Source organism: Dunckerocampus dactyliophorus, chromosome 10 (genome assembly GCF_027744805.1).
Source record: "Dunckerocampus dactyliophorus isolate RoL2022-P2 chromosome 10, RoL_Ddac_1.1, whole genome shotgun sequence".
NCBI lineage: Eukaryota > Metazoa > Chordata > Actinopteri > Syngnathiformes > Syngnathidae > Dunckerocampus > Dunckerocampus dactyliophorus.
This window is the reverse complement of record NC_072828.1, coordinates 28,488,625-28,500,613: the sequence shown is the minus strand read 5'-3', so window position 1 is coordinate 28,500,613 and position 11,989 is coordinate 28,488,625. Positions and strand designations below refer to the sequence as shown.

The following is an 11,989-nucleotide window of genomic DNA, read 5'->3' as shown; positions in this document are numbered from 1 at the left end:
ATGGAATATTTTATGGTTTTATGCTAAATACGGTTTTTAACATGATTAGAGCCCTCTAGACATGAAATAACACCCCTATAGTCACCTTTACACTCTTATCACCCAATATAGTACACATAATACGAGAAAATAAGCAATTTAAGAGATAAATAAAACTCATCCTCATGTGTGTTGCTGTAAATGTGTTTCGGTGGCGCAAAACAGGAAGTGACGCCAGGAATCCAGAGTTGAGTTTTAGCTTGGCGCGCATTACAGCTGTAACAGTAGCCCGTGTTAGGGATTATTGTGCCTGTTGTGAGATCATTCAAACGATAAATAAATTACAATAAACGTCTGTTGTTCCAGCAATCAAGTCTGGTGCTTATGTGTCTCACCAAACATTACAGTCACATTACTGACACCTGGTGACCAGTGTAGAATACTACATATCATCACAACATCTTTGAATGCATGCCTTATCCTTGTATTCTTGTTCATTAAGACATTTTGATGCTTGAAAATGCTTAATTTAGGCAGCAAGTTGGTAAAATTTGCTTAAATATGGATTTTTGGGGGGACATGATGGGACGTATTCAATCTGGGAACAGCATGATTTATTAATTTAGATATTTTTGAAAAAGCATGATAGAGTGAAGCCACGCAATGTGAAGCATGAAGTGGTGAAGGACGTCTGTATTAGAATTCAACTGTTCTTACTATATTTCTTCAATCAATTCATATAAAATAAGCAAGGAAAATATTGCCATCGGGCTAAAAATGACTCCAACTGAGTCAGTCTTTTAGGTAAACCATAGTGAAATATGATTTATTTCTGCTTCCACAATGTCGTTTAATTTCATTCATTAATTTCCACACCGCGGGTGAGCCGGAGTCGATCGTAGACGACGTACGCCCTGGGCCGATCGCCAGTCAATCACACGGGTAGTTTCATTTTCTCTTTGACACAGTGACGACTCACTAGTCAGTGATCAGCACATCATCTCACCAGTCTCAATTGTTTGTTTGTTTGCTGCTTACGTTTGTTTGTTACAGTATTTGAAAACACGGGGAGCAGTTATTTTTGCTGTTTGGGCATATTTTCTCCTGCGGTTGCATGTTTGAATTTGCCTACTCAGCATGCAGCGTGTTAGTGTGTGTGTGTGTGTGTGTGTGTGTGTGTCTCACTGTGACAGTATGGAGCTATTGGAAGCGGAACATGTGCTGAGGGGTCACAGCAGCTCACCACCTGTGCCAAATTGCTTTTCTGGGCGTGTCGGGCAGGGACCGGGGCATGGTGGTGCAGGCCCCCCTCCTCCGGTGCTGCAGGGGTTTCTGGCCCCGGGTCACTAACTCAATCACCAGATGAGGAGTAATAATTATTAATACCTCGTGAGCATTAACAGCAAGCAGGTAATTTATCAAAAATGTCAATTATATTTTGAGCGGGGTGACAACTTTTTATAGCTGAGCACATCTCTGGGGAGCCAGACTGGAGCATTAGCACACCTCCTCCCGATTACATTTTTATCATCGGAATTGGATCATACAAGGGTGGGAAAACTTCCTGACTGGTAAGCCACAATCGGCTCTAAAATTTGGCCAGGCCAGAAGCAGATGAAGCAGATGATATATACCCGATATTCCGGACTATAAGTCACTCCGGAGTATAAGTCGCACCAGCCAAAAATGCACGATGAAGAAGAAAAAAACATATGGAAGTCGCACTGGACTATAAGTCGCATTTTGGGGGGGAAATTTATTTTATAAAATCAGCGACCAGGAAGAGACATTTCATCTTGAAAGACAAGTTATAGTAAGAAGAATAAAATGGAGAACAACCGGCTAAATAGGTGGTATGTTAACGTAACATAATAACAGTTATTCAGATAACTACAGCCTAAACAACATAACTAGTTTACTTGCAGCTTGTAATCAGCAGAATACGATTTTCTTTAACTTTATATATTGATGTTTATGCTGTAAATTTTCAGTGGTACAGGAGGAGGGAGATCGGAGCTATTGGAAGCGGAACATTTTAAAAACATTTTCAAGCATAAAAATGGCTAGACGAACTAAAATGCAAATATAAGGCATCCAGACGACGCATTCAAAGACGTTGTGATGATACGTAGTATTCTCCACTGGCCACTAGGTGTCAGTAATGTTACTGTAATGTTCGGTAAGACACACAAGCGACACAGTCAGTGTTTATGAAATGTGCTATACTGTATAAATAAAGTGGAGACTTCAACGTCACTTCTGTTGCGGCCGCAACCCACGCCAAGCTAAAACTCACCTCTGAATCCTCGACATCACTCATCAAGAGGCTTATTCTTGTTATTATGTCTATTATATGGGGTAATATGAGTGTAGACGTAACTGTAGGTGTGTTATTTCATGTCTAGAGGGCTCTCTAATCATGTTAAATACCATATTTAGGATGTCCTAAACAGGTTTTCTAGGCTCTAAATACAAAAATATTCCATTTATAAATAAGGAATCCTCAAGGAAATTCCTGGCCTGGTCTGGAACCAATTAACCGCGATAAACGAGGGATTACTGTACTGTGATGTAAGCACTACGACGACAGCAGCAGCATGACGGGGTGTCAGACAGGACCACTGCGATTACATCGCCTCCCCCAAGACACGGCAGACGTGGCGGCCGCCCTCACCTACAATGAAAGAGCATAATGGCTCATGGTTAGCATAGAAATAGTCAAGGAAGCGTACTCATCCATGGCACATTTTTCCAGCTAAAACTGTTATCTCTACACTTACTAAGCTTCTATCATGGCCATAGTTTGACTCTGGAACAGATGAATTGCCTTTCCATTAAAGCTGAGGGTTTATTTAACTGGCGGACGCGACTGTATTTCTGTAGTTTCCCCCCGGTATTCCCGAGATGTCGGCTTTTAGTATTTTTTCTTTTTTCTTGATTTTTTAACTTGCAGACACATTGACTCTGTCCCTTTGCTTCACGTTTTGTCATTTCATTGCAGCTGGGGTAGACTTTTACCACGTTAATCTTGTGTTCTTACGCACAAACACAGAGAACACAAACAACAAAATAGATCAATGTAGTAAGTGTACACATCTCTGTTCTACCTGGACTCTGAAACCAAATGTTCTCTGAGTCAGCAGGGAACACAAGGAGAGTGATGCTGACAGGAGGGAAGGACTTTAAATGAAAATTTAATTTTTAACTGAAGAGCTGCATGCTCTTCAACAGCTGCTCCCGAGTGTAAGCAACGGCGCCATGAATGAACGCGTCTCCCGCAACAAGGAAGAGGCAAGCTACAAACATAACAAGATGAACATCCATAGCCGCACACTTGCTTAAGGGGTCGGTACGGCACAAAACACAATAAAGTAGGAATAAAGTACTATTAAAAGCTAAAAACGCCGTGGAAAATATGGAGCTGCTGCTAGCTGCCACTTGGGCGGCGCCATGTCGAAACATGAGACCTCCGCATTAAATCCAGTCCATATCGATATGAACAATATGCTTGTTTTTGATATCGTGCTTAAAGCAAATATCAATATCTTAAAAATATCGATATATCGCCCAGCCCTAGGTTCTTTTGATGAGGATGAGGACGTGTCGTTCCCAGGATGAACGGACGAGAGACGTATGTGAGGTGGAGATACGTACGGTATATGGTGTTGGAAATGTACTGCTGTTGGTGTGTTCAGGTCACAATGATGTTATAGAAGAGCGTCAGACTGTGGCTGTGTGGGGACGATTCCGTCTGCCGTCATAACAGAGGCATGCATGCTCTGGTGCGCAGCATTGCTGGAACAGAGAAAGGTGAAAGCTGAAAGGAACAAACGTCTGCATGAACGAGCATCTGAGAAAAACGCAATACCAACCGAGAAGGCACGTGACTTAAGAAAGCAGGGGAAATTTGAGGCTGTTAAATCTACACCCAACCTAAATGTCAAACGTACATGTTGTCAAAGACGTGACGAAACTGGAAGAATACTGACGATCATCTCGCTGACAAAGAAAATGAAAGACACAACAATGACAACGCTAAAATACAAAGGGTCACCACACTTCTTACAAAAGCAATGTTACATTTGACAATAAATGATGACTGATTTAACAGCGGAAGCACCACAGTCCCCCCTCGCCACATTACGCTTCAAATTTCGCAGCTTCGCACTATCGCCATTTTTCAAACTATATTCACAGATCATCGCTGTTTTGTGGTTGACCCCTCAGAAAATTTGCATGTTTAAGCAACTCTTAAGTATTTTGGGCCTAAATTAATCATTTTCAATCTTAAAAATTGATAAATAAACTACAATACAAATATAAGGAATTGAGAAAACACACTGAAAGACAAAGCAATATGTAGTATTCGACACTGGTCACTAGGGGTCAGTAATGTTACATTGATGAGACAGTAGCCACCACAGGAAGTAAGAAACCGGAAGTAAAAAAAAAAAACAAGGAACTCTCCCACTGCTAACGTGTTTGTCAACATTATGTCTTATTTTCTCTTATTACGTCTACTATATTGTGCAATACAAGCATACATATGACTATAGGGGTGTTATTTCATGTCTAGGGTCCTCTAATAATGTTAAAAAACATATGAAGAAGGTTAGAAACAGGTTATCTATGCTCTTACTACAAAAATATTCAATTTCTAAATAATGAATCTACTTTCACTTGTCACGGTCGGACCTGAAACCAATTAACCGCAATAAACGAGGGGTTACTGAAGGCAAATTTCAACAACATCAAACAATATATTTCATTCATCCATTTTCTCTGCCGCTTCTCCTCATTAGGGTCGGGGGGGTATGCTGGAGCCTATCCCGGCTGACTTCAGGCGACAGGCGGGGTACACCCTGGACTGGTCGCCAGCCAATGGCAGGGCACATATAGACAAACAAACATTCACACTCACATTCATACCTATGGACAATTTAGAGTCACCAATTAACCTAACATGCATGTTTTTGGAAAGTGGGAGGAAACCGGAGTACCCGGAGAAAACCCACGCACGGGGAGAACATGCAAACTCCACACAGAAATGCCCAACGGAGATTCAAACCCAGGTCTTCCCGATCTCCTGACTGTGACTGTGTGGCCAACATGCTAACCACTAGGCGCATATTTCATTCATTGATCATTATAATACACAATTTTTTCATCAACATCCTGCATTTATTTTTGCATTCTACAATATTTCCGTCAGTTCACTACGCCTGTATTTATTATTTTATGTTTAATCTTGTCATTTAGTTTAGTTATTTATTATTTTGTGTCTTTTTTCTTTAAATTTCATTCAAATAGATATTTAAACACAGGGAGTGATGAATTGATGACAAAATGTAAACGCATGAATTACCAGAAGTGTCAACAGGTTAAACACATGATGTGAATAAACACATTTATATAAACAATTTCCATTCATTTTTATTCATATGTGCCCCCCCCCCCCCCACACACACACACACACGCACACACACACACACGCATGAATGTGTATTAGAATCTTGCAGCCAAAGACTGAAATTCCTTTTGTTGGATATAAAAACATATAAAAACAAATAGTGTTCTTAGAGCACACATCATCTTCCTTAATCCATAATATGCTTGTTGTAATGTTATATGCATATGTGCTATGTACAGTATGTTGCCATGTTATACTGTACGTCATACGCTTGTTGGTGCCTGCTCTTAAAATGATGCACACATGCAAACATGCTGCCTGCAGCATAAGATCACTGTCGGTAAACACAGAGACGCTCAACCCAGATGCTTCGTGATACCTTGGAAGAGTGAGCCGCCACCCTGCGGGCCAGATGGCCGTGTCACATTTGCTGCAAAACTTGGACTTGGCACATGTTTGAGGATGCTGCCACTCGCCACTAACATTGGACGTGTGATACTACTGAACCCATAACTGCCATTTGTGCTTGCAGCCAAATATGCCACAAATACGACTAATTCACGGCAAAATGTGACACATGTGTTACATTGTTCTTGGCAAATGAAAGGCAGTCAACTTGACACTTTTTTGTACTTTGAATTGAAGGAAAGAACATATATTCATTGAAAATGATCGAACAGTGACATGTATTGCTCGTCTCGTTAGCATTTTTGCTATTGTGACTAAAAGTCACATAGATATTTCCCTAGCTTGTTTTATATGAATTCACTCTAAAAAAATATAGTAAAAAGAGTTTAATTGTTTAATATTTCACACCTTTTTAATGCATTACAATTGTTAAATGGCTTTAAAATGCCATTTCATGGCCAAAAAATACACTTTCGGAAATGAGCTAGCTTACCTGCCATTTTGGGGATGCCATAGCCTGGGGTAGTCACGTGCCTGTCACATGACAACCACTCCAAAGTGCTTCCTATACATCACTTAGGGACTTGAGGAGTTCACGTCCAGCCCCAAGCCATATTTTGGGACATTTAAAGCGTCCTTGCGGGTCAAACAGATGTACTTCCAGGTTGTTGTTGGCAGAAAAAGGCAGCGAGCGTCCGAGTGACGTCATCATCCAGCGGTTGAAAAGACACGCTCACGGGCCCACTGGGTGATGACGTCACACGCTAACGTCTAACACACATTCAATCAAGTGAAAGATTTGGGTGAACAAAACACAGATAAACATACTTTTTTTTAAATTACACATTAAAAAATAATGTTTTTGCTTTGCTAAAGAACGAAAAGCAACAAAAGAATGTTCGTTCTCTTGGCCCTCATTACATGACTTACATACTACAATTATTAGACATAGTTGTATTATTATACATATTATTGTTTTATATTAGGTTATGCATTTTACTATTGGTATTTATATTATTCGGTAGATCAATGAGTGTAGTATTTTTCCTTAAATTAAAACAATATTTTAAAAGGTACAGTCATAGATTGGCGACATGCATGTACATAAAATGTACAAGAAAACACAGACATAACGTTCTTAAAATTGTTCACCTTAAATTGAAAAAATTAATAACCAATAAATAATAGCTATTTTTCAAAGCTTAAAATAAAAACGAAATTCGTTTTAATTAATGAAGGGTACTAAGCAATTAAATCATGTTAAAAAAAAAAAGAGTGTAGCTTTTTATGTGTAACACCTTTTTATTAAACATTATGAAAACAACGTTAGTTTGTCGACACAGTATAGGACACCTTTATTGAATAAATATAGAAATGAGCTGATATGTACAGCTGGACATGAACAGCACTGTGCACAAGTTTGCTTTCCTTTTCTTTGCCATCCAGTCATGATGAGGACTTTCCGCGTTAAGACTGTTCGTAAATATCATTTATTGGTCAGATCCGATAAATAAGAGAGAATAAACAGGTGTGGAAAAACATCAATATATTCATCTCACATTTATTCGTTTATTTTTACGTCTGCATTACGGTTTTTTTCATCGAAATTTTCCGCCAGCACACTTGTGCACAATAAAAACAAATATTTGGAGGGGAATTATTGTCAACAAAGTCCCGTCAAGCTATAACACACGAGAAAAAAACCCCATCGTATTAAGACAACCAGGCTGCACAAAATGTCAAATAAATGAAAGTCATTTTTAATAATCGGGTCGGTGCATAGAGTTTTAGCAGCGAATGCAGGACGTCACCTCAGAAAATTCATTTTTTTTAAGAGGACGTATATAGAAAAACAAAGCTCTTGTTAGTGCAGTATAGACGTTCCACATGTTGCTAAAATGAGAATATATTACAGACTATTTGCATGCCGTAACATATCATTTGTTCATTAAGACTGGCTTGAATCACACAAGCAACAAAACCTTTAAAAAGAAATCAGTCGTATGTACAGTGGGAAATTTTAAATCTGTCCTTTTCCGTTTAAAGTAATAAAAAATTGATTGACGCATCCATTTTTCACAGATTGTGTTTGCATTTCAAGTCCGTCATTTTTTTTATACGGGTGGAGCAAAGAGAACCGAACCATGCTGTCCATACAGGAGGTGTCCATACATGTCCTGCATGCAGGTTGCAAATAGACAAAACGATGACTTGCAATTTTCAAGTCTTGTTTGTTTGTGTATTATTGGTCGTATTGCTTCTTCTGCTTCACTCACGTGATTGTTTGTGGCTGGAAGTCATTGAACAATTAAAAAAAAAAAAGATGAAGTCTTTCAATGATTAAAAAAATGATGAGGTGTCAGCGGGAGATGGCAGGAAAGCAGGCCGAGTGAGAGGCTCTGAGGCCGGACACAGCAGTGGACGATGAGTGCCTGCATGGAAGTCACTTTTACGAAGAAATCAAAGCAAGACCACCCAGGCGGGCATCTTGATGTAAATGTTGAAGACCACCACCACAGTGATGCCAACTTAGAGAATAAGGTTTAAGACTAAAAAGTGCATATAATGCATATAATCGTTTGTTTGTAAACAAAGTGATAAATATTAAATAAATGTAAAGATGTTTAGTGTTCTGCATAAAGTCTCACATGAAGAAGTCGGCCTGCTTGTTGGCGGGTCCAGCTGCAGTGAAGGTCCTGCTGGCCAGCTTCTCGTACTTCTCCTTGTAAAGATCTCTCTCCTTGGCGAGGCGCGCCACGTCCTGCTTCAGCTGCTCCACTTGGCTCTGGAGGGTGGACTTCTCCGTCTCCAGCATGTGCCGCTGCTGGACGCGCTTGAAGCGGCAGGACTGCGCGTAGCCCCGGTTCTTCAGCGTGCGTCTCTTCTGCTTCAGGCGGATCACCTCCTCCTTGCTGAAGCCGCGCAGCTGCCGGTTGAGCTCCCGTACGGTCATGCTGACGAGCTGCTCGTCCGAGAAGCGGTCCTCCAGGCGGGCGTGGTGGTGGTGGTGATGGTGGTGGTGGTGATGGTGGGCCTGGTGGTGGTGGTGAGCCGCCGAGGCCGCGCTCAGGTCTTCCCCCGCGTATTGCTGCCCGCGGAAGCCGTCGTAGGCCTGCTGGTGGAGATGGTGGTGCTGCGCGTTGCCGATGAGGGCCTCCACCGCGTCCTCCGGGGTCAGGTTGAGCGCCTCCGGGTTGATGTGGTGCTGGTAGCTGGGGATCCAGTACAGGTCCTCCAGCGGAGGCTTCCCCCCGCCGTTGTGGTTGTTGGCGCCGCCACTGCCGCCGTTGCTGCCGTTTCCGCCACCGGAGAGGTTCTGGCCTGGCTGCGCACCGGGGCTCGCAGCGCAGAAGCTGGGCGAGGACGGCACCGAGGAGCAGGGCGTGCTGATGGGCGTGGAGGACAGGGAGCCCGACGGGAGGCGGTGGCAGTAGCGGTCGGCCTCTGGGGGCTCTTTCTTCACCTCAAACTTCATCAGGTCGAAGTCGTTAACGTACTCGATGGCCAGGGGGCTGCTGGGCAGCTCCGCGCTCATGGCGAGGTCGGCGGCCATGTCAGTCCATGCGAGGACTCCCGCCCTCACAGCCAAGCCGGGCAGCACCGAGGAACGAGGAAACCCCTGAAGGCTGCTGCACCGGGAAGACGCTGGTTGGAGAACCTCGCGAAGATGCTGGATGGAGAACCTCGTGAAGGCTGCTGGTCCCTCAGCCAGCTTCTATATTTAGCCGTGAATATACGCGTGCATGTACATGAACTTGTCCACCTGCCAGTTTGCGTCTGCTGCGTCTTCTTGTTGACAACTTCTCCCAGGTCAAATGGACTCTTTAATACCAGGACCCCCCTGACGCTGAAACCCGAACCTGAAGGATTTGGAGATGCCAACCTGTCTTGCCCTCGCTTCACCTCAGCAGCCTGCTGGCCCGTTTGTCCTTTGGTGTCATCGCAGCCTCAAAAGTCCACAAGAACAACTTCACCCCAAACTTAAAGCGCTGCAGGGGCGTGCGTAAAGGTGCACCCTAAGTCCCAGTCCACCATGCAGTGGCTTGTCCCGAGTCCGGTCCCGAGTTGTTGTCGTCAGTCCAGATGATAAAAGCAGAGTCCTACTTACATCTTCGGTCCTTTTACAACGGTGATCTTACGTGACGTCATTAATTCCAGGTGCTTTTCCGTCCAAAGTTGTTGTTTGTGCGTTGATGTGGCGCCCACACGCACGGTCACTGAGAAGCACTGTGGACTTGTGAAGATGGAGGTGGACTTATAAAGAAGTGTGACGGCCGATGGGAGGAGACAGCAGACGTTTACGTGTGTTGGCCTATGGTGGGAAGCTCCACTCACACCCGGAACAGCCGAGCGGAGCCGAGCGGAGCCGAACAAGAAGACTGCGCGTGCACACAGAGGGAACAGGTGCAGCGGATTCTCCCCCTCTAGTGGACAACAGGTGCTACTGCACACATAAAGTAGACTATAACGTTTACTTGGAACAGAGAAACACTTTAAAGGCTTATGATACTACTACTTTACTATTATTAATGAGGTATATTATTAGATATTACGCTAATTTACTTTGTTACCGTCAACACAAAGCTAAGATGTGGATGTTTTGTTTAGCCAGTTTAGCATATATTAACCTTTTATTATATTAGCATGTAATATATTAGCATATATTGACATCCTATGCGGATGGAAAAAGTCTGGACACCCCTTGTCTGCGTAAATGTTCGATGTTCTATTATTATTAATATAACAATACTGCATAGCCAGAGCCACACTGACCCTGCTATCAGGCTACTATGGGTGTAAGAGGTTAGAAATATCAAAATGGCCCCTAAAGCCTTTGATTTTTCGGTAGGCAGCTGGAAAATGTTTGTTCATCCCTGGTCTGCGTAGATGTTTGATGTCCTCTTCTTATTAATATAACAACAATTGGGCCAGAACCTGATTGACACTGATATCAGGGTACTTGGGGAATGAAAGGGTTAAGCATATGAAAATGGCATCCTTTCATTTTTCCCCTATGCAGCTGGAAAAACGTGGACACCACTGGTCTGATTAGATGTTCGATGTCCCATCCATCCATTTTCTATGCCGCTTGTCCTCACTAGGGTCGCGGGGGTATGCTGGAGCCTATCCCAGCTAACTTTGGGGGAGAGGCAGAGTACACCCTGGACTGGTCGTGTTCGATGTTCCATTATTATTAATATAACAATAAGCAAGAACCCCATAGCCACTGGTACCGGGGTACTTTGTGCATTAGAGGTTAAAAACATCAAAATGGCCCCTGCGTGCTTTCATTTTTCAGTATGCAGCAGGAAAAATGTGGACACTCCTGGTCTGCATAGATGTTCGATGATCCATTATTATTAACATAACAATAAAGGCGGAGCCCCTGGTACCAGAGTCCTTTCAGCCATCCATCCACCTCCTTCCGCTTATCCGCGATCGGGTCGCGGGGACAGCAAGTTAAGCAGGGAAGCCCAGACTTCCCTTTCCCCTTTCTACTTCATCCAGCTCTTCTCGGCAGATCCTGAGGTGTTCCCAGGCCAGCTGAGAGACATAGTCTCTCCGACATGTCCACGAGGCCTCCTACCGGTCGGAGGTGCCCTGAACACCTCGCCGGGGAGGCGTCTGGGAGGCATCCTAACCAGATGCCCGAGCTACCTCATCTGGCTCCTCTAAATGCGGAGGAGCGGTGGTTCTACTCAAGAGTTTCTCCCAGCCACCCTACGGAGAAAACTCATTTTGGCTGCTTGAACCCGTGATCTTGTCCTTTCGGTCACTACGCACAGCTCATGACCATAGGTGAGGGTAGGAACGTAGATGGACTGATAATTTGAGAGCTTTGCTTTTCGGCTCAGGTCCCTCTTCACCACAATGGACCGATGCAGAGTCAGCAACACTGTAGACGCCGCACCAATCCACCTGTCGATATCGCGTTCTATCCTTCCCTCGCTCGTGAAAAAGACCCTGAGGTACTTCTCCACTTGAGGCAGGATCTCATCCCCAATCCGGAGACGGCACGCCACCCTTTTCCGAGCGAGAACCAAAGTCTCCTTTCAGCATAAAAGGGTAAAACTATCATTTTCCAGTATGCAGCTGGAACAAGTTTGGACAGCCAAGGTCTGCATAGACGTTCGATGTTCACTTATCATGAATATAGTGACCTGCGTGCCGCCAGGTCAGCAGGTTACTGCA

General features: G+C 43.5%; 1 protein-coding gene across 1 annotated transcript; it reads right to left on the bottom strand.

Moving 5' to 3' along the window:
* Positions 1 to 7,136: 7,136 nt before the first annotated feature.
* mafaa (MAF bZIP transcription factor Aa) lies at positions 7,137 to 10,014 on the bottom strand. The gene has a single exon (XM_054789845.1). It carries the CDS (start codon positions 9,348 to 9,350, stop codon positions 8,442 to 8,444), a length of 909 nt encoding a protein of 302 aa, XP_054645820.1. The 5' UTR covers positions 9,351 to 10,014; the 3' UTR covers positions 7,137 to 8,441.
* Between the last annotated feature and the right edge of the window lie 1,975 nt (positions 10,015 to 11,989).